This window comes from Elephas maximus, chromosome 4 (genome assembly GCF_024166365.1).
Source record: "Elephas maximus indicus isolate mEleMax1 chromosome 4, mEleMax1 primary haplotype, whole genome shotgun sequence".
In the NCBI taxonomy this organism is placed as follows: Eukaryota; Metazoa; Chordata; class Mammalia; order Proboscidea; family Elephantidae; genus Elephas; species Elephas maximus.
This window is the reverse complement of record NC_064822.1, coordinates 105,502,736-105,526,158: the sequence shown is the minus strand read 5'-3', so window position 1 is coordinate 105,526,158 and position 23,423 is coordinate 105,502,736. Positions and strand designations below refer to the sequence as shown.

Here is a 23,423-nt window from a genome sequence, read left to right as displayed (position 1 = left end):
GGTTGCCTCCTTTGCACTTCCGGGTTCCGGACCAGCCATCTTTACTGCGCATCCTCAGACGAGACTTTCTGTCTGAGAAGCCCGCTGAATTTTGGGAGTTGTAGTCGTTCTCCGCTGCTATTCATAAGGATCAGTCTGCAAAAGGACATCATGCTTGGCAGAGTACAGGGTCAGCGGAAAAGAGGAAGACCCTCAATGAGGTGGACTGACACAGTGGCTGCAACAATGGGCTCAAGCATAACAACGATTGTAAGGATGGCGCAGGACTGGGTAGTGTTTCATTCTGTTGTGCACAGGGTCGCTATGAGTGGGAACCGACTCGACGGCACCTAACAACAAGTCATTCTCCACGGAGAGAGGGACTTTGGTGACAGAGGTTCTGGAGCCGGAACTTTTAGGATAGTCAGTCACAGTAGGATAAACTTCCCTTTCTCTCCGATTTAGGGAAAAATAACGAATCCCCAGCCTACGGCGCGGAGACGTCTGCCCTAGCCGGGCAGATTCTCTCGTAGTTACCCCTCCGAAGTGGACCGCGCGCCCCCTAGAGCCCGGAGCTGCCCTCTCCTCTTAGCAGATGTGTTGACCAAGCTCAGGTAGGAGCCGGAGGCGCACCGCGAGGCCGGAACGGCAGAGGATGCGGCAGATTTGGCCATGACCAAGGACGCAGTGGGCACGGGGGACGAGCCTCCGACGTCCTGTTTGTGACCTCCCGGAGGCGTGATACAACCCCTGAGGAGCGCCGGAAGGCTAGGAAGGGGTACCAGCCTGTGGGGAGGTGCGTGGGGGACCCTTGCAGGGGGCAGGGGGAGGAGACTGAATGGACACCGCCCCTGGGGGCCCGAGAGTGGCAGTGACTGTTGAGGCGGTATTTTTTTCTTTACTGTCCTTAACAAAAATTTGTGTTTTGGGATGTGAGTTAACACGGACATGCAGTGACAAACGACAGCTTATGCACTGCCACATGCACTGAAGCTCCCTTCCCCAATTCTGGAAAAAACACGTTTTATTCGGTGGACAAGTAGGCCCTACTCGAAGGCCTCTATTCACAGTTAACTGTGGAGTGAACAAACGCAGGCGAAGGTGTTTGAGTAACTAGAAAGTTCCCAGCCAAGGAGAAGGAGCTAGTCTTTCTGGCCTTACTTTGACCTCCTGGAGGGGCATCTCTAGTTTCAGTGCCCAACCTGGGCCCAGCTAGACCTGGGGTGACTGTGCCCTTCACTCTCCCGACTGCCCTTCACTGGTAAGACTGAACTCAAAGGCTAGGGGCTGGGAGGAGCCTGCCTCCCTGGTTTGGTACGGAGTAAGGGTTAACGTAATCCTGGCCAGGGCCACAGTGTGCCAGGTGTTGCCACACAGGAAGCTGAGACTCTCTGCTGGCTGTGGCAGATGCCTCTGGGCCCTGAAGGACTATAGCCAGGGGCCCAGGCTGCTGACCTGTGACATTCCCTTGTTGTCACCCTATCCTGGAGGAAGGCCAGTGCAGAGCACACTCCTCTCCCTCCTCCCCTTCCTGGTTTTCCTTCCTCAACCCAAGAGGTCAGGTGGTTTTATTTTCTCCCTCCTCCTCCTTGAGTTTCCCAGCTCCTTGGGCACCAATGTGGTCAATATCCCATGAAAAGGCCCTCATTCAACCAAGGAGATCTGGCCTTGGAATATCAGGAGCCACCCACCTGGGAACCTGCTCACCCTTCCCTCCCAGTCCCTGCACCGTCTTTGGGCTGCTCCCTCTCCCTTGTGGCCTCCAGATGTCAGATCCTGGTTAGCTGTCTCAGCTGCTCTGGGGGCAGCTGAGAAAGAGGTACAGGATTTGGGAGGAGAAGAGGGGTGGAGTCAGGGATGTCCTCCAGAGAGACAGCAGCAGGAGAGGCACTGCTGACACCTCCCCCACTGGAGCACCACCAAGGGAGGCAGGGCAAATACAAAGGTCACAGGGAGCTGAGCCATCCAAGCCTGCTATGCAAAGGTATAGCTCTGTCAGCAGATTAAGTTCCTGCCCCCCAAAGAGGGTGCTGAGGGGGAGGGGGAGGGAAGGCTTGGTTGGAAAGGTCACACAGAGTGGGGAGGAGCTGGCAAAGAACTAGGAACCAGAAAGTCTCTGGGGAGAGTGACAAGCCCTGGGGACAGAGATGCCAGTGTGGCAGCAACTGTGGTGCCAGCACAGCCTGGGGGAGGGGGAAAGGGGATGATCAGAAGTTTCTGAGAACGCAGATGTTGCTAGGAGAAGCTAGAAGGGGGTTGTTTGAGATCTTTGTATTTTGTTAACAAACACTGAGATCCATTTATGCTGTGTTGGGCCTGGCAGAGGTCAAAGCCAAGGGGTCCCTGGGGCCTATGTAAGGTCAAAAGCCCAGATCTCTCCTTGGCAGCCCTTGCCTCATCCCTCCTGTGGCTGAGGTACTTCTTTAGCCACTTAACTGGGCTTGAAGACAGGATTCCTGGTCTGTGTGAGGCAGCAATTGGCAGTCTTGGCCCTTCCTTCTCCCCTTGCACTCCTCCATGCACACGCTCCCCAAGCAGGCAGCAATGGGGCTTGATTCTGTCTTTCTCAGAGGACAGTGAGAAAGCCCCACATCTGGGGAGGGACAGGGTACTCCATTTCTGGTGGGATGTGGTGTCAAGAGGCTGCAGGCTTCTTGGGGTTTCAGGATCTCGAGGTGAGTAGCTGAGCCCCAGAGCTCAGTGAAAAGCTGAGAAAAGGCTGCTCCATGGGGAGTGCTGGAGATCCTGGTGGCCAGGTGCTCCAAGCTTCTACCCGTCCTCACTGGGGTAAAGTAGCAGCCTGGCCTGGGCCCAGCCTTGTTCAAAGGTGTTCTGGATGATCCTGCAGGCAGTGGATGAATTCACCCACCGGCTGGCTCTCATAGCACACCTTGTACACAGCCGTGAACAGAGGGAACCTAGAATGGGGAGGGAGAGACCCAGCTTAACCTCCCCCCACTCCTTGACCACCTCTTACCTCCCAACAACACACTTATCTACCCCATTTCTGTCCACTCCCCTACCCTCCCATCTTTGAGCTCAGGCTGACTCTGCCTCTCAATTTACACTTGCTGAGAATTTTAACTTTCTAGTCCTGGGCTTTTACCGGGTGGGTTAGTCCTGGGCTTTAGGGTCAGATTGCCTATTGTTCTGCTCCCTATCTAACCAAACTTGCCTGCAGATTCCCTGGCTTAAGGGTTTTGCTCCAATTGGGCAAGCCACTTAATCTCTCTGTGCCTCAGTGTCACACTGTAAAATGGGGCCTATATAACAAAGTCATGAAGAAATGATTATATATGTGAAGGTGCTTAATAATTCCCAGTTTCCTTTCTTCCCATCCTCTTGCCCATGCTGCTCTCCTTACCAAGAGGCTTTACCCTGATCAGCCATGAGCTGATCTTTTGAACCCTGTTTCATACTCTCTTCTTCTGGGATTCCTTCTTACGTAACAGAGCTCTGCTCTGACCAACCCAGTCTCTCCAGCTCTCTCCTGAAAAGGAGCACCGAGGAGCAGAGACCATCCTCCTCACACCTTAGCACCCAGGACAGGACTGGAGGGAGGGAAGGGTTGGCCTTGAGGGAGAGGCTCAGACTGGGGGTGATGGACAAAGAGGTGGTATAGTCAGGTGAGCTTGTTCCTGATCCCCCAGAGTTCCAACCTCCATAGCAGAGGACAAGGACAAAAGGACAGAAAGGGGCCAAGTGATGTAGTGTAACGAGCACTAAACTGGAAGAAGTTCAGAAGATCCAGTTTCCTGACTTGAACTACCAGGGGTGATGGGCATATCACAGACTCTCTCCAATTCTGGCTTCTTTATCTGTAAACACAGGTAATACTTCCCCCTCTCCCATTTCACAGATTGTGGAGGGTGCAGGGAGAAGGTGGACAGAGAACACTCCTGGCTGTGGCTCCCTCAACCAGTGGGGTTGCAGCACTTACTTGTCCACCAAGCCCTTGTGCTGGAGGATGCTGTGTAGCTCCCGGGCTGTTTGGGGCCCCTGCAGCTTCTGCCCATTCAGCATTTCTTTCTCCAGCTGCTCAATGGACTGTGAAGGAAACAGGGTGGGGTAGAATGGTTGGAAGTGGGAGAGGAGGGTTGTCAGTAGGAGGTGGAGAGTTTGGGGCTCAGATGGTAGGTGAGGTCTTAGGAGGAAAGAAGGGGTGAGAATGTTCAAATAGTCTTAATGTTTGTGCTCTGCAGGTATCGCCTGCCTAGCACCTCTACCTTGACAGAACCCACCCTCTGTTCTTCCTTCTCCCTGGGCCACACCTTTCCTGTCCGAGCAAAGGCTTCAGCCACCTTGCGGTTCCGCCCTCCGTAGCAGGTAGTGATGAGGTCAGCAACACCACAGCTCTCCAAGAAGGTGGCCGAGGACACAGGGCCGCTGCAGAAGAGCTTGGCGAAGGCAATCATCTCCATGAGCCCCAGTCGGATCACCGCCGCCTTGGTGTTGTCACCAAAGCCCAGCCCATCGCAGAAGCCAGCGCCCACAGCCACTATATTCTTTGAGGAGTAGAAGTCATGAGTGAGAAGAGGATTCCTCATTATTTGGAGCCTTCAGCACCTGCCTCATGCTCCTTACATCAGCCATGGCACATCCACTGAATAAGTGAAGTATAATATATGGGCCCTAAACTACTTCCACCTTTTGGTTTTCCTACTTGCTGTACCCTGCTTCTCTTAGCCTGCACTTATGCTTCCTGGCTCCCTAGCCCTGCCCCATACTCCATCCTTGAGGACATTTTCTGAAAACCACTCTTCTCTCCAGCTGGCCTTCTCATCCACAACCATTCTATTCTATAGCCCTCATGTCCACAGCTCTGAGTAGCGTTCCATAGCATCTATAGTTGTGGCCATCACACTGTCTGGGTGTCCTGTATATCTTGATTTCCATTAGCCTGGGAACTCCCCTAGGGCACGTGTTCTTCCCCCTGAACCATCCCCTGGAACTAGGGACAGGGGTGGCCCATAAAGGGCTAGACAGAGAAGGGAAGAAAGGGCCCCAATATCTGATGGTGAATAATTGGTGAGTGACCCTGGCCTTGCTACTGCAGTTCTTCCTTTCTTGTATGGGGCTTGGTGGATAGAGGGAGCAACTGCCCAAGAGTGAGCCTGGAGCACCAGCAACCTTGGGTAGCTAAGCTGGGCCCTCGTTTGGGCCCTTATCCCACCTCTCTGACTTCCTCTGTGCCCCTCTCACCTTTAAAGCTCCACAGATCTCTACTGTGTCCACCTCTTGCACCACAGTGATCCGGAAATTGGGCGTCTGCATCAGCTCTTTCAGAAGCTTTCCCTGGGCTGGGTCCTTGCAGCCTAAAATGGGGAGAGGACAAAGCTTTAGAGGGAGGATTCTAACTGTTCTTCCCACACCTGCCCTAAGCAGGACCTCCAACTCCCTTCCCTAGGGCTATTCCAACCCTCCCTCTCCTCTGATACTTGGGACTTCTTCCTGTCCCTGCCTTATGGGAAAGAGATGACTAAGTGGGTGGGAAAGAGTATGGGGAGGGGACACAACCAGAGCTGCATGGTGTATGTGGGTGGTAGGCAGGGGCTCTCACCAATGGTCGTCTCACAGAACTTGCCATCAGCCACCTCGCTGGCAATGTTGGCCCCCATCAGCACACTCATGGGGATGCCAAGGCGCTCCCCAATCACTTCAGAGATGAGCTTCAGCCCACTGGGGCCCTCGTCTATCCCCTGGGCACAGGATGGAGCTCAGGCCAAGTGCCCTTTATGCCCAAATGAGGACTTCCCACCCAGAAATCCTGCCCCTTCCAAGTGCGGTGTTTAACTGTGTCCCTCCTCAGAGGTCCTACCCCATTTCAACCCAACTAAAACTTGTGAGGAAAGTAGACAACATGTGAAAAATGAATCCATCTGAAAACTCCCCTTCCACATACCTTCAACCAACCTACCTCTCCAAGGCAACACAGCCCCTCAACATCTCTCAGCTCCCCTCCTGAGTACCCTAATCAAACTTCCATCCCGGTGGTCACTGCTCTGAACCAACTTCCCTTTGATGCTCTTCAAACCAGCCTACTTTTCATGCCCCCCAGGCATCCCTTCTATACCCCCTAAGAATGCTGCCTCCAGACCAACCTCTTGCCTACTTCCTAATCAACCTCCCTCATCTCAGCAGACCTCAGCATCTGACTGCTTTCTTAAGCCTTCCCAAAGCCGATTGTCCTCTGTCTGAAAACACCTGGCCTACTCCCATTTTCTGTTCTCTTTTTGCACACCCCTAGTCCCAACCCCATCAATATGAAGGTGTCGCTGGCACCTTAATAAGAGATATGCCAATGGTGTTTGCCTTCAGGTGGCCCTTGAGCTGGTCACAGATCTTGCCGATGAACTGATGGGGCACCACAAAGATCAAGATGTCAGCATCTGCTGCAGCCTGGACCACATCTGGGACAGCCACCTGTTGGGGTGAGCAGGTGCTTGTGGGAGTGACGACCTCCTCTCCCAGCCCCTATGGAACCCTATTCAGGAGATCTGAGAACCAAAGACTGAGGCTAGTGGAAGAGAAGAAAGGGAGGTTTGAGGACTAAATCTGGAAGTGGCTGAACTTGGAGGAACAAGATATTCAATTCCCTTTTCCCAGCCATTACTCCCTCTCAGCTCCCTGAGCTCTTTGAGGACTCCTGGAAACCTCCTCCCAGCTCTCTCCTAGCCCTTGGCTGTGGGACAGTGAGGGAGGCCAAAGGACGCCCCAGCTTGGCAGAAGGTAGAGACTGGGTAAGATTTCATCACCCTGCTCCTTAGGGCCCCTAACTGGGAAGAGCAACCCTGAGGCCTTCCTGCTCCCTCCCCGGCTCCCCCTTTCCAGGTGGTGAGAGAGCCACATGGATTTGACTAAAGACCTTAAGTCCAAGTAGCAGCCTCCAAGCCTGCTAACCCAGTGAATGAGTAACAGGATTAAAGCTCGAGGTGGGCACTACCTGGAGCCCAAGTCTGGGAGCTCCGAGAACCAATCTTTGGTTGCCATGGAGACCAACTTCCTCATCCTCTCCTCCTCCCTTTCCCACCTGGGAGCCTGTAAGGAGGGAGAAAGGTGCATTCAGGTTCTCCTTAGTCCCAGAAAGAGGCCAGAGAAGCCGCTTGGGGGCTGTGTTTTTTGAGTGCTCTGCAGGAGCAGCCCTCCTGAGATGCTTCCCAAGTCCAGCTCTCACCTGAGATGGCCCCCTCTCAGCAAGAAGCAACTGGTGAGTAAGGTGTGTGCTCTGACTCTCCTCAGCCTTCCCTCCCTCCAGCTTCCTCCCTCCCTTGCCAGGTGTTGGGGCTTACCACATTGGGGGGCAGCTTGTGCCCTGGCAGGTATTTAACATTCTCATGCTGCGTGTTGATGATCTCTGTCAGCTTCCTGCCCCCGATGTCTTCCTCAAACACCCACATGGTCACCCGTGGGTCAAAGTGTGCCAGCTGAGCTGCATTGCCACCCACGATCTTGGCAATGGCTGAGCCCCTGTGACGGTGGGCAGGGGTGGGGGGAGTGGGGGGACAGTATAGTGGAGGAGTGAGGGTGTGAGGGAGGGAACAATGTCACCCGACTCGTCAGGAGACAGGGACAATGCTCCATCTCCGGATCTCACAGCAACCCATCAGATTATTTACTTGCTGCCTTCCTTGTCAACCCCACCCCCATGACAGAGTGTGTCCCCAGTGACCTAGCAGTAGAAAGGAGACTCAGTCTATCTTACACTTGGCTGCTGGAGAAGGGGGCCAGCCCTTCTGATCTCCCCACTTCCCCAAACCCAAGCAGTTTTTCAGGTGGGGAGCACTCTGGAGGCTTCCTTTCTATGGAGAACAGGTGCAGCTGCCCAGCAGGCAAGAGCCAGGGGAGGTTTGGACACCGTTTTTCCTGGGGGGGCGGGGAGGTAGGCACAGGAGCAGAAAGCAGCAAGGGTGGAACAGGAACCTGAGGGCATTTCCTACCCTCTCTCTGCCTCCTGCCTGCTAGGCCTCCCCCTTCCCCCACCACCAAGCTCCTCTATGACAGAGCTGCTTACCAGTTGCCGGAGCCTACAATGCAGACTTTCTTGCCAGCCATGGTGCTGCTTCTCTTCCCAAGCCAGCTCGGTCCCACACTCCCCAGCTCCTCTGCTGGCTAGGAGCATTTAACTCCGCAACACGTGGGTGCAGTCAAGCCCCACCCTCAAGGGGTGGGTGGGGAGGCGTGCGCCCAGGGAGAGGGAGTCTGGCAGAGCCAGGGAAAGAGGAGAAAAGGGTAGAGACAGGTGGGGGAACTGGAATGGAGCAGAGAACAGACCTGGCTTTTCCTTTGACATTTGCCAGCTGATGGTGTTGGCAAGCTTCTTCCCTTGGCCCCACGCCTCCTAGCAGCCCAGTTTGCCACTTCACTCCCTGCCCCATGGTTTCATTTTGAGGTCTGCCAAGAAATAGCCCAGATAAGGGAAAACAAAATTTTTTTTTTTTAGATAAGGAGCAAGTGATTATTTCCCCACACTCCCTCCTGTCCCCCAATATGAATAAATTGTACTAGGCCCTAGCAGCAGATATGAGAATGTTTTTTTTCAAAGGTCGAAATTTCTCTCATGCCCTCCCAGCGCCCCCAAGAAAGCTCTACAGGTTTGTCCTGTAGCAGTGAGAGACCACATGTTGCTGGCCCCACAGCAGCTCCACTGCAGGGCTGTCGGAGTGGGAGGTGGGCCCACTTTGAAAGATAAGACCACTGCGGAGGGAAGGCCCTGCTTTGGGCACAAGCCAGCCCAAGGATAGAATGACTCCAGGATCCCCAAGAAACAAGGTCATCTTGGTCACCCACGTAACCCACAGTGGTCATGTCAGGGACTCACCAGTGGGGCTGTCCACCTCAAATGACCCTGCCTGAATGACTTCCAAGAAGGAAAGGTGGGAAAGGTCAAAGTTAGAAGGCTCTGATGCCAAGTGGCTCAGTTCTCCTTTTGCAGACTCTGGGCTTAAGAGGAGTGGAGAGAAAAGTGGCCAAATTGTACACTGTCTTAGAAAGGCCATGAACTCCAATAATTCCTTCTGTGTTGGGTTTCCAAGTTACTGCGCTACCGTACATACTAGGGGAAACCCTGGTGGCATATAGTTAAGAGCTACAGCTGCTAACCAAAAGGTCAGCAGTTAGAATCCACCAGGGGCTTCTTGGAAACTCTGTGGAGCAGTTCTACTCTGTCCTATAGGGTCGCTATGAGTTGGAATCCACTTGATGGGTATGGGTTTGGTTTGGTTTTGGTGTACAGACTAGGGCCTGCCTCAGGATAATAGCTAGTTTGCAGAAGCCAGAAGGAGAAGGGAAGCAGGGCCTAAGGCAGCAGTTTCCCTCAGGGGTAGCCGTGACCTCTGTAAAGCTTTGTGGTCTCAGAATGCAGCAATTGAGAGTAAGTGGGGTGTGTGATTTTGGGGGGAGAGAAGAATGGAACACATTCAGCAGTTCCAGGGATCTCCATCACCCACAGCCATCTAACTAAGAGGGAGCTCTGGTTTCTAGGCTGATCTGAAGTGAGGCAAGAGGCCCGCCACTCCAGCTGTCTGTGCACCTTGGCCTAGAGGGCAGAGACCACAGTGTGCTCATGTTCTGACCTCCTGGCTTGGCTAACTGTTGAGTGGGTGTTTCCGCTCCCCTGGGCTGCTGCTGGCCAGTGACAATGATAAGCACTGGGGTAGAGAGAATTCTGTGTGCAACCATTGGGTAAGGGCAAATTGACAGGTCAAGATTAGGGAGAAATGATTTTCTGAGTTCCAGGGACTGCTCAGGAAAAGCCCACCATATTCTTTTCCCATGGCCAGGGAGTTCCTGTAAGAACATACATGTAATCAATAGCTGACAGTTTTCCTTAGTACAAAATTGCATCCAATACAGAGGCTGTCTTCCACAGATCTACTCACTTATTGCACTGGCACTGAGAGAATGGCACTAGTGCCAGGCTGCCAGCTGGGTGCACTGATTATGGGTGGTAGAAGAGAAAGGATGCTTCTGTCCCCAGCACATATTATGGGAACATCAAAGAATAGATGTTTATGTATAAAATACCCCCTTGTTTTTGCCTGAATGCTTTCATCTTTCTCATTTTGCCCCTACAATCATTTTAGGTAGTATGGAAACTAAGAATTTACTCATTTATCTAAGAATAAAGACGGTGCAGATTCAGGATTGGCTGGTCACAGGGAGTTATCTGTACCACTAGTTTTTTTCCCAAAAGCAAACTGTAGATTATTTGCTTGAAATTAATGGTGGTTCATCAGCTATTTATTACGTGATTAGCCTGGGTGAAAAGAGATGCCATCTCAATGCCCTTAACATCAATTTTTTCCACTCCAAGTTATCACCCCAATAAGTTCTTCTCCCTACACAAGTCTGATAAGCCCCCAAGTTCCAGGTTGGGAACAGAGGTTGGTGGGTCTGATCACATACTACAGGCAATTCTTGCATGTTCTCATCCATGGAAGCAAGAGATAATTTTTTAGTTACAGCTTTGAAACGTGACTATGCTCATCCTATATTCTAAACCCCTTCTTGGGTAGAACCAAGCTGGTTAGTGCTACAATGGAGGAAAATAATAAGCCAGCAGGTGGACAGTAGAGACCTGAAACAAAATTTCATGCTTTTGCTAATGAGAATAATCACTTCTGAGCAGGTCTTCCAAACTCTTTGACAATGAGGGGCTGGTTGCCTACGGTACAAGGTGACAACATAGCACTTCCATGGTGGTTTTAAGAGCTGAAATCTTACTCAGGGCCAAAAACATGGACCCCTTAAGAGAATGGCAAAGACAGAAAGCAAAAATCTCTGGTTGTTCAGGTCCTGGCCCATATCTAAATTGCGACCCTGGGGGAAAAGTTATCGTTTCTAGAAGAGCTCAGGTTCATCAAGCCTAAGGGATCACAGGCACCCAAGGACAGCTCACCCCAGCCAGGAAGACCTCTATGCTCTGGGGAGCTCAGAAGAGGACAAGGCAGAAGACAGCAGTGCCAAGTGATCTGTCAGGTACCTGCCTAACTTGGGAAGTGGGGCAGGACTCTCAGATCCAGAGTGAAGCCTGACGATCCAAACACCACCCGGCTTGTTCAGACCACTGGAGCTGATGGAGCAACCTGTAAGGTGAGAACCTGAGGTTCACTGGGTAGGAACCTTGTTTTCCACTGTATCCCCAGTACCTAGCACTATGCCTGGCACACAGCAGGTACTCAATAAATATTTGTAAAATAAATGCACACACACCAGAAGCATGGCTACAGATATTGGATGACTAAGAGCTCAACCAGGAGCTCTCCTTCAGCAGGTAGAGGGTGTATCCATCCTTCAGAAGATTCTTTTATTAAAACTGGGTGACATCAATAAGGGGACAGTACAAAAAAAATTTTGGTCCATGAAAAAAACATAATCATTCAGTTAATATAAACAGTTGTCTTCAGCAGGGACACTGTAGGGGTGCTGAGCTTCCTTCTCATGGTTCCAGCCAGGAGCTGGGCCAGGGCTCAGCTGCCCCAAGGGACAGGTTGTACAGTGCCACTGTGGGGAGAACCTTTCAAGGGAGGGGAAGGATAATAGCAGGAAGGGGAAAATGGGGAGAAAATTCTGTCCCTGGTATGGAAAAGGCAGGGATAAGGGACTAGGGGATGTGCTCGCAGGAGCCTGAGGAGGGGGTGGGGAAGCAGGGGCTGTCAGTTCTGTGGGTTTAGAGCCCATGTTGAACGGAATTCCCCCTCTGTGCCCAGCTGTCTCCCACCCTGCTGTGATGAGTCTGCGAGCCTGGATATATGCTAACTTGGGGGTGATACAACCTGGAAGAATCTGAGGCTCACCTGGAAAGATGCAAAACCATCTCAGCTCCAAGGGGCCAAGATCACAAGGTCCTGCTGCTACCTGAGGGGTTTGAAGCTTTGAGGGCTGGGGCTAGGGAGTCACAATCCTGTGAGGCAGGGGTAGGGAAGAGTCATGAACCCAACTCAGAGCTATTCTCCAGCCCTAGGCGCTTTCACTCCTCAGTGCCCTAGAAGCCACCAGTGCGTGTCAACTGGGCAGAAAAGGGACAGGAAGACAGGGATGGCCCAGGGCTTTTACCCGTTTGATTTTGGGCCTGTTTCTGCTTTAAGGGATTGGGGGAGGGGGGGTGGAGTGAACGAATGAGTCACGCCTCCAAGCGATAGCAGGAATAGCTTCTGCTAGCAATGACAGTACCCTGGGTTAGATGCCTGGGGCTCTGACAGGGGAAGGCAAAATTCTCCAGCCCAAACGCAGATATGAGGGAATCCTAAAAAGGGCAGCGGCAGGGAATATGCTGGGTGGGAGCAACAGTTAAGGAACAAGCTCCAATACTGATGTGGACCCCCTACTAGGGAGTAAGAGAAGCACTAAGGTAGCAGGCCAATCCACAGGGCTGGGACTGACCTGGGGCTCAGCAGAGCCCAAGAGTCAGGGTTCCTTTAGTGCTAGAGGGTAGTAAGTGAAGGGAGAGCTTGCTCTGAACCTATGGAGGGAAGGAAGGAAATTGGATTCTTTTATCAGGAGAGCCAAGATTAACTAGCTTATAGAGTGCCCCCCAGGCCTGAGTCTTGGAGAAGGGGACAAAGCTCCCAACTCCTGGGTCTCTGAAGGGCAGCATCAGTGTAGCTGGTCCCCCTGAAGACCACTTGGCCTTAGGCCCAATCCATTCAGAGCACTGATTACCACTACAGGTTCTCTCTCTAACACTATCTAGAGGTCCTATGTAGGCCAGGGGAGGGTAGAGGCACATGGGAACTCTGTGGGGCAAAAGGAAACTGGGGGCTGGGAAGGGATGGGGTGGGAGAAGAGGATAACAGGTTCCTTGTAAGACAGAAATGTGAGACCCTCTTCATTCTGGTGTTGTCCTTGAACCAACAGCATCCCCTGGAAGGCCCCAACCAAGATCAAGGCAGGTGCTACAAGGCAGGCAGCACAGGGTCCAAGTAAAGAATCGGTGCAGCCAATTCACGGCTGTGGGTGAGGCCCTATGTATTTCGGATTCCCAGGGCTTGCTCTAGTTCTTGTCGTCTCTGTTGCACCTAAGGAGACAATAGTTTAAGGAGTGGAAGATGAGACAAACCAAAAGTCAGTACCTAACACTACTGACCCCCATTAGGGGTGCAGATCCCCATCAGGGGTACAGAACCCCGGCCTTTTGTCATTTTCCCCTGTGCATCGTCCCAGGTACCTACCTTGGAGTAGAAGTATCGGCACACAGCCTCCTGGGCCCAAGGCTGGAAGTAGAACTCAGCTCGGCGCTCTTCCTCGGGGTTACCCACCACATCAGTCATGGTCTAAGGGACATAGGGGCAGGAGAGAACAGACTTGTTTCCTTCCTTCACACCCCTGCTATCGACAAGTCACTGTCCTGTTCAGGAATCTTTGCTGGCACCCCTTTTCCTTGCTCCGGTCCTCGGCCTCTGTAATTGTAGTCACACTTACCACAGGGAAGAACTGAGGGCATATTTTATACACTCTGTGCTCATTCCTACCTTCCTGCCTGAGCTTCTGAATGCTCCCCTCTCTGGAAAACACCTCAACTACTAAATTTTCCATGTAGCTTTCTCTTGCTATTCTAGCCTCATTGATCTCCCTTCTCTTTCGAATTATATTACAGACACCAGTAAGATCAATATCTTAAATGGATTACTACTTTTCAATGTATTCTAGGTCTAGTTTCTCCAAATAGAATGTGAGCTGCTTTGAAGGCAGGGGTCAGGTCTTCTACTTCCGTATCCCCTACAATATGGAGCACGGTGATGGCACATAATAAGCACTAAATAAACACTTGATGGGTCAGCCTCCGTTTAGCTACTTAATTGTACAATGAACCCTGAAATGTAATAATGAAAATCTGGTCCCTCACGTTCCCCTCAGGCTCTTCTACCAGCTGCTACAGAGGTAAAGAAAATGCGTCTCTCCGCACCTTTCCTTTGTTCTTTACCTTGAGGTCCCTGCACTGGGACTGGAGCCAATCATTGATGAAACCCTGAGGGTCTCTGGCAAAGCTCAGCATGAACTCCCGCTGGGTCTTCAGCTGATTGATAGTTTCTATCGTCTCATGAATCTGAAAGGAAGAGGAAAAGGAAGTCGTAACATCTTCAAACTGGGGAAACACAAAGTTAAATGGCAGACACAGCCTGGCATCTTCATGTGCCACTTCCAACTTAGACATACCATGTTGCCCAGAGACAGCAAAACTGCACAAAGGTCCAGCTGCTCCAGCACTCAGCATTCTTTCAGCATGTATAACACTGTCCTTAGGTAATCTGCACTTGTTTCTGGGTCTCTGTACACCCCATGTGAGGGAAGTTTTCCTTTTAAGCTCCACAATGAACAAAGCTATACCCATAAAAAAACCCAAACCCATTGCCATTAAGTCGATTCCAACTCATAGCAACCCTATAGGACAGAGTAGAACTGCCCCATAGAGTTTCCAAGGAGAGACTGATGGATTCAAACTGCCAACCTTTTGGTTAGCAGCCAACCTCTTAGCCACTGTGCCACCAGGGCTCCCAAAAGCTACACAGTGGATACTTAATCCACAACACAAATGGGTCCAAAAACACTCTCTGATAGAAAAGAAGTGGTATAGAGGGCTATATCGAAAGCTGTGATTCCCTGACTTTTTCTCAGCTCTCTTCTGTTCTCATTTTAAATATTCTTCTTGACAATTTCACCTACTTACATGTCTTTCACTACCACTGAGAGGCTAATCTGCAGTCCAGAATCTATTCTCTAAACTCCAACCAATCCAGCTGCTTTCCTGACATCTCAAGGCACCTTAAAGTCAATGTATCCAAAACTAAATTCATTACCTTTTCCCTCTTCCTCTGTTCTCTAGCCCAGTGAATACTACTATCCACCCAGGCTAGAACCCTGGGAGTTGTCATAATGCCTCCTTTTCCCTCCCCTCCTACCACCATCCAAACAGTGGCCAAGTTCCTTCAATCCCACTTTATCTCTCAAAGCTGTCTACTTATTTCCATCCTTAAGTTTAGGCCCTTAACACACCTTCCATGGCTTACCGTACCAAGCCTCCTAACTGGGATCCTTGCCTCCAGATCTTCCCCTCTTTCAATTCGTTCTGTGCATTCCTGCCAGTGATCACTCTAAATGTAAATAGAATCAATCCCTCCTCTGGTGAAGATCTTTTAACAAGCTCCCTTAGTCTTAGGGTGAGGTATTAACCAGTATTCCCTGTATGAAAGCTCTTGTTATGATTTGGCTCCTGCTTCCCTATCCAGCTTCCTCTTCTGAAACTTCCCATCCTGGCACCCTATGCTATATCCAGCATGCTAAATAGCTTGAACTTCTTGAACATGCCGGGCTCTCTCCCATTTCTGAACTTCTACACACCCTGTTCCCTCTTTCTGGAATGTCCTCTACTCCCTTTCTCCCAAGCACCACTATCCTTCTCCCCTTCTGTTAACTCTCACTTTGTCCTTCAAGGTTTAGTTGAGGCATCACCTCTTCCAGGAAAGTTTCCCTGTTCTTCTTGTTGCCAGAGCGTTTGTGGCTTTACTAGCAGAGGCTATGTTTAATGACGTTAATGATAATAACAGTAGCAAAAATTACCACTTGCTACTTTTATGGGCCAGGCACAGTGTCATGTGCTTTACAAGCATACTATCTCACTTAATCTTCACATCAACCTTATAAAATAGGTATTATAGTCTCTATTTCAGAGATCAAAAAAAGAGGGTCAAAGCTATTAAAAAACATAGTCAGAAAACTCATGTGTGTCTGGCTCCAGCCAGCACCAAGCACAGTGCTTGGCATATACTGGGGGTCAAGATATTTTGAATGAGTAACAAGCATCAGAAGCAGCCTAGAAGCTATGATAGGGGCTGATGGCACCCAAACTATCCAGGGCAGAGGCCCCTACCTTGTTGTCTAGAGTAGCAATCTCCTGCTGGCTGGCGGTGGACAGCAGGAATGAATTCATCTGCGTCTTCAAGGTATCATCCACTTCCACGTCAATGTCATAACAAGCAGTCTTTTTCTGATCATTAGGGTCAACACTGGGGAAGGAAACCAAAGGGGCCTGGTAAAGGGCTTGTCCCCTAAAACCTAATTATACATAGGGTCAAAAAGATGGCCTGTGGATGAAGGAGGAACGGGTTTTTCTGGCTGCAAAATGCCATGAGAGAACTTTTGAAGTTCTATATCTTCATTGTGGTAGCAGCTACATGGTGTATCCATTTGCCAAAAGTCTTTAAGCTATACTTTAAATGGGTACGTGTATAAATTACACCTCGATAAAGTTGTCTAAAAAAAAAGTCAATGATAATAGATTCAAATAGTATAAAAGATACACAGTGAAAAGTAAGTTTCTACCTCCCTAGAGGAAATCTCTGCTACAGTATCTTATGTATTTTTCTCCTGTTTAAACTAAAACTAACCCTGAAAATAAATTCAAACAAAACACAGACACAACAAAATAAGAAGTGGTCTAACTTCTAAGCATAAGAATACAAGACAGGACAACTTCTAATGACCCAATTTATGCGTTTTAGGAGTTACTGTTGGTTGAGTGATGGTTCAGGGTCTAAAGAAAGGAAGGCTTTTAGCTGCATGCAGTAACACAGAGTATGGCAAAGAAGGCAAAGAGACTATATGCAACCACAGAGAGATGCTGCTCCGAAGAGGAAGTACCTTCCTTTACTCCACATCTGCCTGGAAATGCTTTGCTCCCCTATCCTCTGAACAAAAAGTGGACGCAGGTAATGGAGTTAAAATCTCAGATGGGAATGCCCAACCATCCAGAGAAAGGATTGCTGCTGACCCCTCCTGTCAGTGGCGAGCTGGTAAATGTTTACAAGTGATTATTCAAAGCAAAAAAAAAAAAAAGCGCTGATTTGTAGCATTGCCAATTTCTACAGTTTAAATACTTCTTCCATGGCTGATTTCAAGTTATCAACACTGTGCACCTGATCACAGAGTTGGGAAGAGATGTGCAATTGCGTGCCATTATATACTATTTCCACCATGCAGATACAACAGATACAAGTAACATTGAAAACACAGATAATAGCAATACGTAGTAAGTAGGAAATGATGAGTTAAATATACATTACCCTTGTTTTTAATACAATGTACTTAATTTTAAGTTCTTAATGGCTATTTAATAGCTTGTTTGCAGAATTCCTGAAAATTTAACAATCAGCTCTCACATGCTAGTTAAAGCCAGCCTCAGCACACTGCTGCCTACCAGACACATGCTTACCTGATGACATGATTAATGATGATGGGTTCTGGTGGCATAAGCAAGGCATGGAGCCGTTGGGGGATCTCTGAAAACTTCATACGTTGAGACTCAAAGATCTGTGGGAAAGAGAAGTAGTTAGAAGTTAGCATTTGAGCACCACTAGTACTCCAGTGGGTTCTAGCAGAAGAACCCAAAACCCAGTGCTGTCGAGTCGATTCCGACTCATAGCGACCCTATAGGACAGAATAGAAAGGGTCTTTTATTTACCTGCTGGAGGTACTTGTCACAGATGACAAACTCCCGCTCGTGAGGGTCCTGGAGCTTATGTGTTTTAATGTATTGCCACAGTGCTTGGATGATCACCGGACGGGTCTGGGTGTGGATGCCCAGGAGCCGAGCCAGGCGAGGGTCTAATTTAAACTGGGGAGGCTGCAGAGAACCAGAGCATAGGGACAAGTTAGTGACCTGGGTCTACCTGCAATATGTGGTACTTAGCATGGCAATTCATTCAACCTATTCAATAAACATTAATGTGGCACTTTTCCTAGAGCAGGAAAATACTGGGAGAAATTAAGAGATGAACCCTATCTATACTTAGGTAAATTTAAAAGTCTGGTGGAAAATTATTCATAGCTAGACTTAAACCCTTCAGTGCCAGAATTGCTGATGGGATGTGCCTGTGAAACCTAGACCCCCTCATACCACCACACAATACCTGGTAATCCAGCATCAGCAGGACAGTACACCGTACATTCACATCGCCTGGCCGCTTCACCTGGAAGCCATCAGTCTCCTGCGTAGTGGCGGTCCTGTGCCACTACAGAGAGGAAGATGTCAAGGGGTGCTCTCCCAGAGGAAGAGCTAGGGTGGGAGGGAAGAGCTTTTGTAATGACTGCATATTCAATTTTTCATTACTGAGGCTACTGGAGAAGAACAGTAGCATGAGACTTTTTTTAATTGCATATGGCTTTGGGATTAATGTCTATGTGTAACAGATGAGCCTGTTAATTCTGACTGTTCAGAATCACACTTAAATTAGCCTGAATTTCCAGTGATAATTTTATCCACAAAGCAGATAATACACATGTACATGGTAACATAATGTAGCTATTGTTTATTAAATACTATGTGCAAGAATATTATAAGCCATTTACTTGGATTATCTCATTCAGTTCCCACAATATCCATATGACAGTCACTACTCTATTTTACAGATGAGAAAACTAATGCTTAGAAGAGTGAAGTAACCTGAGTAATGCCAAGTAACCAGGAAGTTGTGGAGCTGCGATTTGATCTCTGCTCTGTCTGATTCTACAGTCCCCATTCTTAGTCACTGTGCTCTATTATTGGAGCCCTGGTGGTGCAGTGGTTAAGGAGCTCAGCTGCTAACTGAAAGGTCAGCAGTTCAAATCCACCAGTTGCTCCCTGGAAACTCTATAGGGCAGGTCTACTCTGTCCTATAAGGTCGTCATGAGTTTGGAATCAACTTGACAGTAACTCGGTTGCCATGGTTTTAGTTTATGCTCTACTACTATAAAATTAAGGTAAATATATTTACATAATGCTATTGAGTCCATCACTTACTTCCCTTATTAAATGGTAAAGACCTTCCCATGTCTCTTATTAGTTGAGATTAAGGGGCTATGGCTATACTGGGAAAGAAGGGCGCTGGTTAAGTTTACTTGAAGTGCTGCACTGTCTCATTCTGGTTCTGGTTCTGTCACTAGCATGCTCTTCTGCAACATGAATACTAACATGGTCTTCAGAACATTATGCAATTATGCACAATAAAAGATTTTTGGAGATTATTTGGAATCTAAATGGAGCAAGGACCAATAGGAAGTGCAAGATCTATAAACGTAACCTCGACAAATACTAGTACACTATTACACGATCCCTTTAACTATAGCAATTGCTACCAGGAAAAAGTAGGAATGGTGCGTGGATAAGTCTCACCATTATTAACGAGCAAGACACAGAGATGGCCTGGAATGTACAAGAAGCCACCATTAGAACTTCTCTTGAAAGTGGGGGCAGAAAATGACCTCTCTGTGCAACCAAAATAGTAACATTAAAAAAGTGTTACAAGTTAGATTGCAAGTGCTCTTGGGCCCAGCACCTGAACTAAACACAGCTAGTGCCACCTGGAGGTCAATGTGCAAACTACAACGGTGGTACTGTACACCTGGGGAAACCCTTTAATTTACACCTCCCCAAGTAAAATCTGACGCCCAAGTCCACCATCCTCCAGTCACAGAGTTAAAGCCTAGAAGGCAGAAACTACTCACTTCTACCAGATGGTTGTCTGGCCCATACAGGTCTTTGTCCAGTTCAATCACGAGGGATTTAAAAAAGGAAGAGAACTTTCTCTTTTGTTTGGTGGCATCATATTTGGACAAGGCTGACTAGAGGAGAGGAGAGGAGAGCTCATGTTAGAATAGATCAGAAGAAACTTCCCAAGACAAAGTTCCATAGAAAAGGAACCCACAACAGCAATGGCAAAACATTCAGAAATATCTTCTAAATAGCTCTTAAACCAGTCACGGTAGCAATGGAACCCTGGAGAAGCAGCCTGTAATATGCACTGGGTCACTGACTTACCCACCTCATTTCCCCACGGGAAATGAGGCTAGTTAAGCCAAATCATTGCATATAACAACAAAGCAAGTCTGAACAAAGGAAAGCCTGACTCTAGAGGGGCAATTAATCACAGGCAATAAGCACCCAGAACAAAAAACAGCTTTATTTGGATGGAATGACAACATCAGCAGATGGACTGGACTCATATAGAGAAGAAGAAGCCTCTGATACCAAGCCCTGGTTCTCCTACAAACATGCATTCAAATAAGCTTGCCTGTGAAAATCTAAAAATAGAGAGCTACAAAGTATAAGGGAATGAGAGAAAGGTGAGCTTCCCCAAGGAGCCGCTAGAGTGGGAAGTTTGGGGGCTACCACCTGTCAGCTGATGCTCCTTATGAAATGACAAGAGCCTGCCAGAGAAATCTATCTCACTTTAACAGCGAGGTGTCTCCAATAAAAGCTGGGAAAAAGGGAGATGCCTCAATAGGAATCAAGGACCTCAACGACTCAAGAGAGGAAATCATGGCTTCAAATGCCAACTGCAGACTCACTTGATTAAAAATAAATTAAAAAAAAACTAAAGTATTCTGCAGATACTGATAAATCCAATGGCCAGCAGCACCAGGAAGAACGTAAACAACAAATCAGATCCTAGGACAATATGGTTCTCGATATGCTACCACAGTGAGGGCCAAAGCTGTGGGAGCCAGACACAAAGAACCATTGTCTTCCAGTGCAGGGAACAGAGTTCCCCTCTCCCTGCTGCTCCCAACAGGAATTGTAAGCACCGGTCAGGCTTCCTGCTGACCAGACAACACTGCTTGTTCCCCACAGCTCCCACCCTAGACACCGACCACCATTGACCTTGAACTCACATCCTCCAGGAGCCGTCCTTCTACCCGAAGCTCCCAGGAAGCCACCGTCCCTTCCCCATCCTCGGCATCTGACTTAGCCGGATTGAAAGTGTTAGAAATGAAAATTCGCAGCTTCCGTTTTTGCTGAGGAAGGCAGAAACAGGATTGATGGCGGGGCTTCAGTGGTCTGATGCTGAAGGCTAGGGTCTCCCCAAACCCCAAAATTACTCCTAACATCTGGCTTACTGTCTATCCAGTCCCTGGGGTGGGTGAATGGAGAGTCCACCGAGAAGGGGAGTACAGGCCACTGATCTGAGCGTTGAGTGCATACACTGGGATAAAGTCATGCAGGGTGCCAGATCCCAAAGGCAGCAAAGCAGTTGTAACAAAAACATGGACAGGATGTATTTCTGGTGCTAGGGACATGAAAAGTTCCTCCCCCTCGCTGTTCTGTTCTTATGCTCCTAATGTAATTCTCAGTTTGTAGGCGGAAGGGAGAGATGCAATTTAAATGCCAAGGAGAGCTGTGCTGCGCCTTTAATTTCTCATGCTAAGCCTGCTGAAGGTTCCCGAGTCCTTTCCTTCAGCTCTCTGCCTAGCGCTCTCCTGCATTACCTTGATGGGACGTTTCAAGGCCTCCTGGATATCTAGCCGTTTCCTCATGATAGTCTGATCCAGCTTCCTTTCAAAAGCCAAGAGATCCATATAGGCCTGAGATTCTGGTACCAGTTCACGAATCTTAGGAACAGAAAGATATAATTGGCATCTAGAGCTGACCATCTCTATTCTCAAACTCACTACACTCTCAGGGAGATCTACAGCCTGGACTCACCCTTTGAGGTAGAATTTTGTCAGCCATCTTCTTTTTCTTTGCACTGTATGGAATAAATACTGTTATGAGGTTGGGATGGCACTAGTCAGAACATGAAAACAAGCTGTCAGCATCTCCATTTATATAAAGTGGAGGGGCTGCAAAGCTTCTCTCAAGTCAAAGAACCCCCTTGCCTCCAAGCAGCATGAGGCATTCTCAGAATGAGTTCCCCAGCACGCACCAGGCTGCTGACACAGCACCACCACTTCTTGGTTCACAGTACTCCCACCTGTGTCCTCACAGACCTCTTCCCTCCCTCCCTCTGCCCCAGGGTCATCTTACTTGTGGTTTCGATTTTGGACTGCCTGTTGCTGGACCTGCTGGATCTGCTGAGGCGCAGGTCTCTTGCGGGACTGATCCATCCCTGACTGGGCCAGGCCAGGTCGGACTGAAGGGTTCCCCCCATAGCCAGGAGGTCCCATGGAAGGTCCCTGAGGTGTCATTCGGCTGCCTGGCAGCATACCTGGTCTCTATGGAGGGGAGAAGACCCAGAGATGTCACGGCCTTCCTTGCTAACTTCATCCGGAAAGGGAAAGTTCGGCGTGCCTGAGTTCTTTGAACAAAACAGGACTGGGGTGTGGGGTGGAGGAAAATGAGGCGAGAGCCCTCTGACTCTTTGAAATATGGGCAACTTAGGTTTCCTCCACTCCAATCATGGTTCCACAGAATACAGCCAACTTATACTAAAATTCTCCCCAATCTATTTTGGATCTGACAGATCAAACATCTCTAGTCCCACACTGACTCTGCCAGCTATTATTTCCGTAAACGCTGACCCCAATTTACCAGCTCTACCTTCTGTCTTCCTCTGGGCACTGGAGCTGCTCCAGCCTCTCTGCACTCCAGACCTCAAATGCCCACCCCTAGTGGCCCCACTTCATCCACGCTGATCCTATAACCTTACTTCCTACGGAAACAATGCCCCTAGCAGCAGGTGGGGATGCTAACTGCTCCCCCTACTTTCCTCCCAACTGCCTTCCCCACCCCCATCCCCACCCCGGGCCTGAATCTTTCCAGGAGAGTCCCTCCTACTTCTCCCCGCACCCTTGTCACTCCCAGGCCCCCGCTCGGCCCCGCCCCCGGCCCGCGCGCCCCTCCTCCTGCCCCACTCACCGGATAGGCCGCTCCGGGCATCGGGGAGCGGTACAGCCCTTGACCCGGCGCCGGGCCCATTCGCACTGGGGGCCCCGGAGTCCCACCCGGGCCCAGGGTGGCCGCCGCGCCCGCCCCTCCTGAGGCTCCGGCGCCGCCGCTCGGGGCCACCGACTGGAAACCCGCCCGGGCCGCCATCTTCTCTGGAGCCGCCGCAGCAGCTGCACAAAGAACCGGAACCGGAACTCCCCCCGCCCCTTGCGCGCCCCCCGAGCGCCCGCCTGTCAGCCCGGCCAGCCGGCCGGCTCGGGAGGCTTAGGGCAGCAAGACTGTGGGCTAGAGTGGGGGGGACCAGCGGAAAAGGCTGCGCTGACCACTCCCTCCCGCCTTCATGGTCCAGGGTCGAAAACCATAGAGACGAACTCTAGGCTAGAGAGGCCCTGAGAGAGGGCGCCCCCAGGCCGACCGGAGGAAGAGAAAGACCTGGAGAGGGCACTCACAGACCCTGCCCTAAGCCTCTGAAGAGGGTGGCGGAGTAAATGCTTCATTTTGGCGCAGTACTTTTAACTTTCCAAAGCGCTTTGATTATCTTCCGTTTCATTCCCTTACCGCTATAACTCTGGGGGGCTGAGGAGAGGAACGCACTGTTTATTCCATTTTGCAAACGGGAAAATTGAGCTCAAAGAGGGTAAATGACTTGGCAAAGGTCAACCAGCAAGTTACAGCAGAGTCATTCCTAGGATCCAGATCTCTTGGCTCCTAGCCCGTAGTTCATTCCACGGATAAAAAATAAAGTGCCTTAATAACCACCTCACACTGGAACTTCAGCCCAACTTTGTCCCTGACCTTTAACCTAACT

At 49.8% G+C, this 23,423-nt stretch overlaps 2 protein-coding genes and 1 long non-coding RNA gene across 4 annotated transcripts; 1 reads left to right on the top strand and 2 right to left on the bottom strand.

Moving 5' to 3' along the window:
* The first annotated feature begins 88 nt into the window (after positions 1–88).
* Positions 89–7,273, top strand: LOC126075410 (uncharacterized). The gene is made up of 5 exons (XR_007517202.1): positions 89–775; positions 3,630–3,809; positions 4,182–4,590; positions 6,298–6,410; positions 6,586–7,273. It is a non-coding gene; the product is annotated as an uncharacterized LOC126075410 (long non-coding RNA).
* Positions 974–8,071, bottom strand: GPD1 (glycerol-3-phosphate dehydrogenase 1). The gene is made up of 8 exons (XM_049883086.1): positions 7,991–8,071; positions 7,269–7,446; positions 6,262–6,402; positions 5,540–5,678; positions 5,182–5,294; positions 4,251–4,484; positions 3,920–4,026; positions 974–2,897 (listed from the first exon to the last, which is right to left on the bottom strand). Exons 1-8 carry the CDS (start codon positions 8,029–8,031, stop codon positions 2,801–2,803), a joined length of 1,050 nt encoding a protein of 349 aa, XP_049739043.1. The 5' UTR covers positions 8,032–8,071; the 3' UTR covers positions 974–2,800.
* A 4,836-nt stretch (positions 8,072–12,907) lies between these two features.
* Positions 12,908–22,990, bottom strand: SMARCD1 (SWI/SNF related, matrix associated, actin dependent regulator of chromatin, subfamily d, member 1). 2 transcript variants are annotated; one of them, XM_049883084.1, is made up of 13 exons: positions 22,586–22,989; positions 21,755–21,942; positions 21,434–21,476; positions 21,217–21,339; positions 20,623–20,745; positions 19,456–19,572; positions 17,883–17,984; positions 17,435–17,596; positions 17,186–17,283; positions 15,845–15,980; positions 13,901–14,023; positions 13,149–13,250; positions 12,908–12,995 (listed from the first exon to the last, which is right to left on the bottom strand). In XM_049883084.1, exons 1-13 carry the CDS (start codon positions 22,760–22,762, stop codon positions 12,942–12,944), a joined length of 1,548 nt encoding a protein of 515 aa, XP_049739041.1. In that variant the 5' UTR covers positions 22,763–22,989; the 3' UTR covers positions 12,908–12,941. The 2 variants fall into 2 exon arrangements, with proteins under 2 accessions (XP_049739041.1, XP_049739042.1); XM_049883085.1 differs by lacking the exon at positions 20,623–20,745 and having other exon boundaries at positions 22,586–22,990.
* Positions 22,991–23,423: the final 433 nt, after the last annotated feature.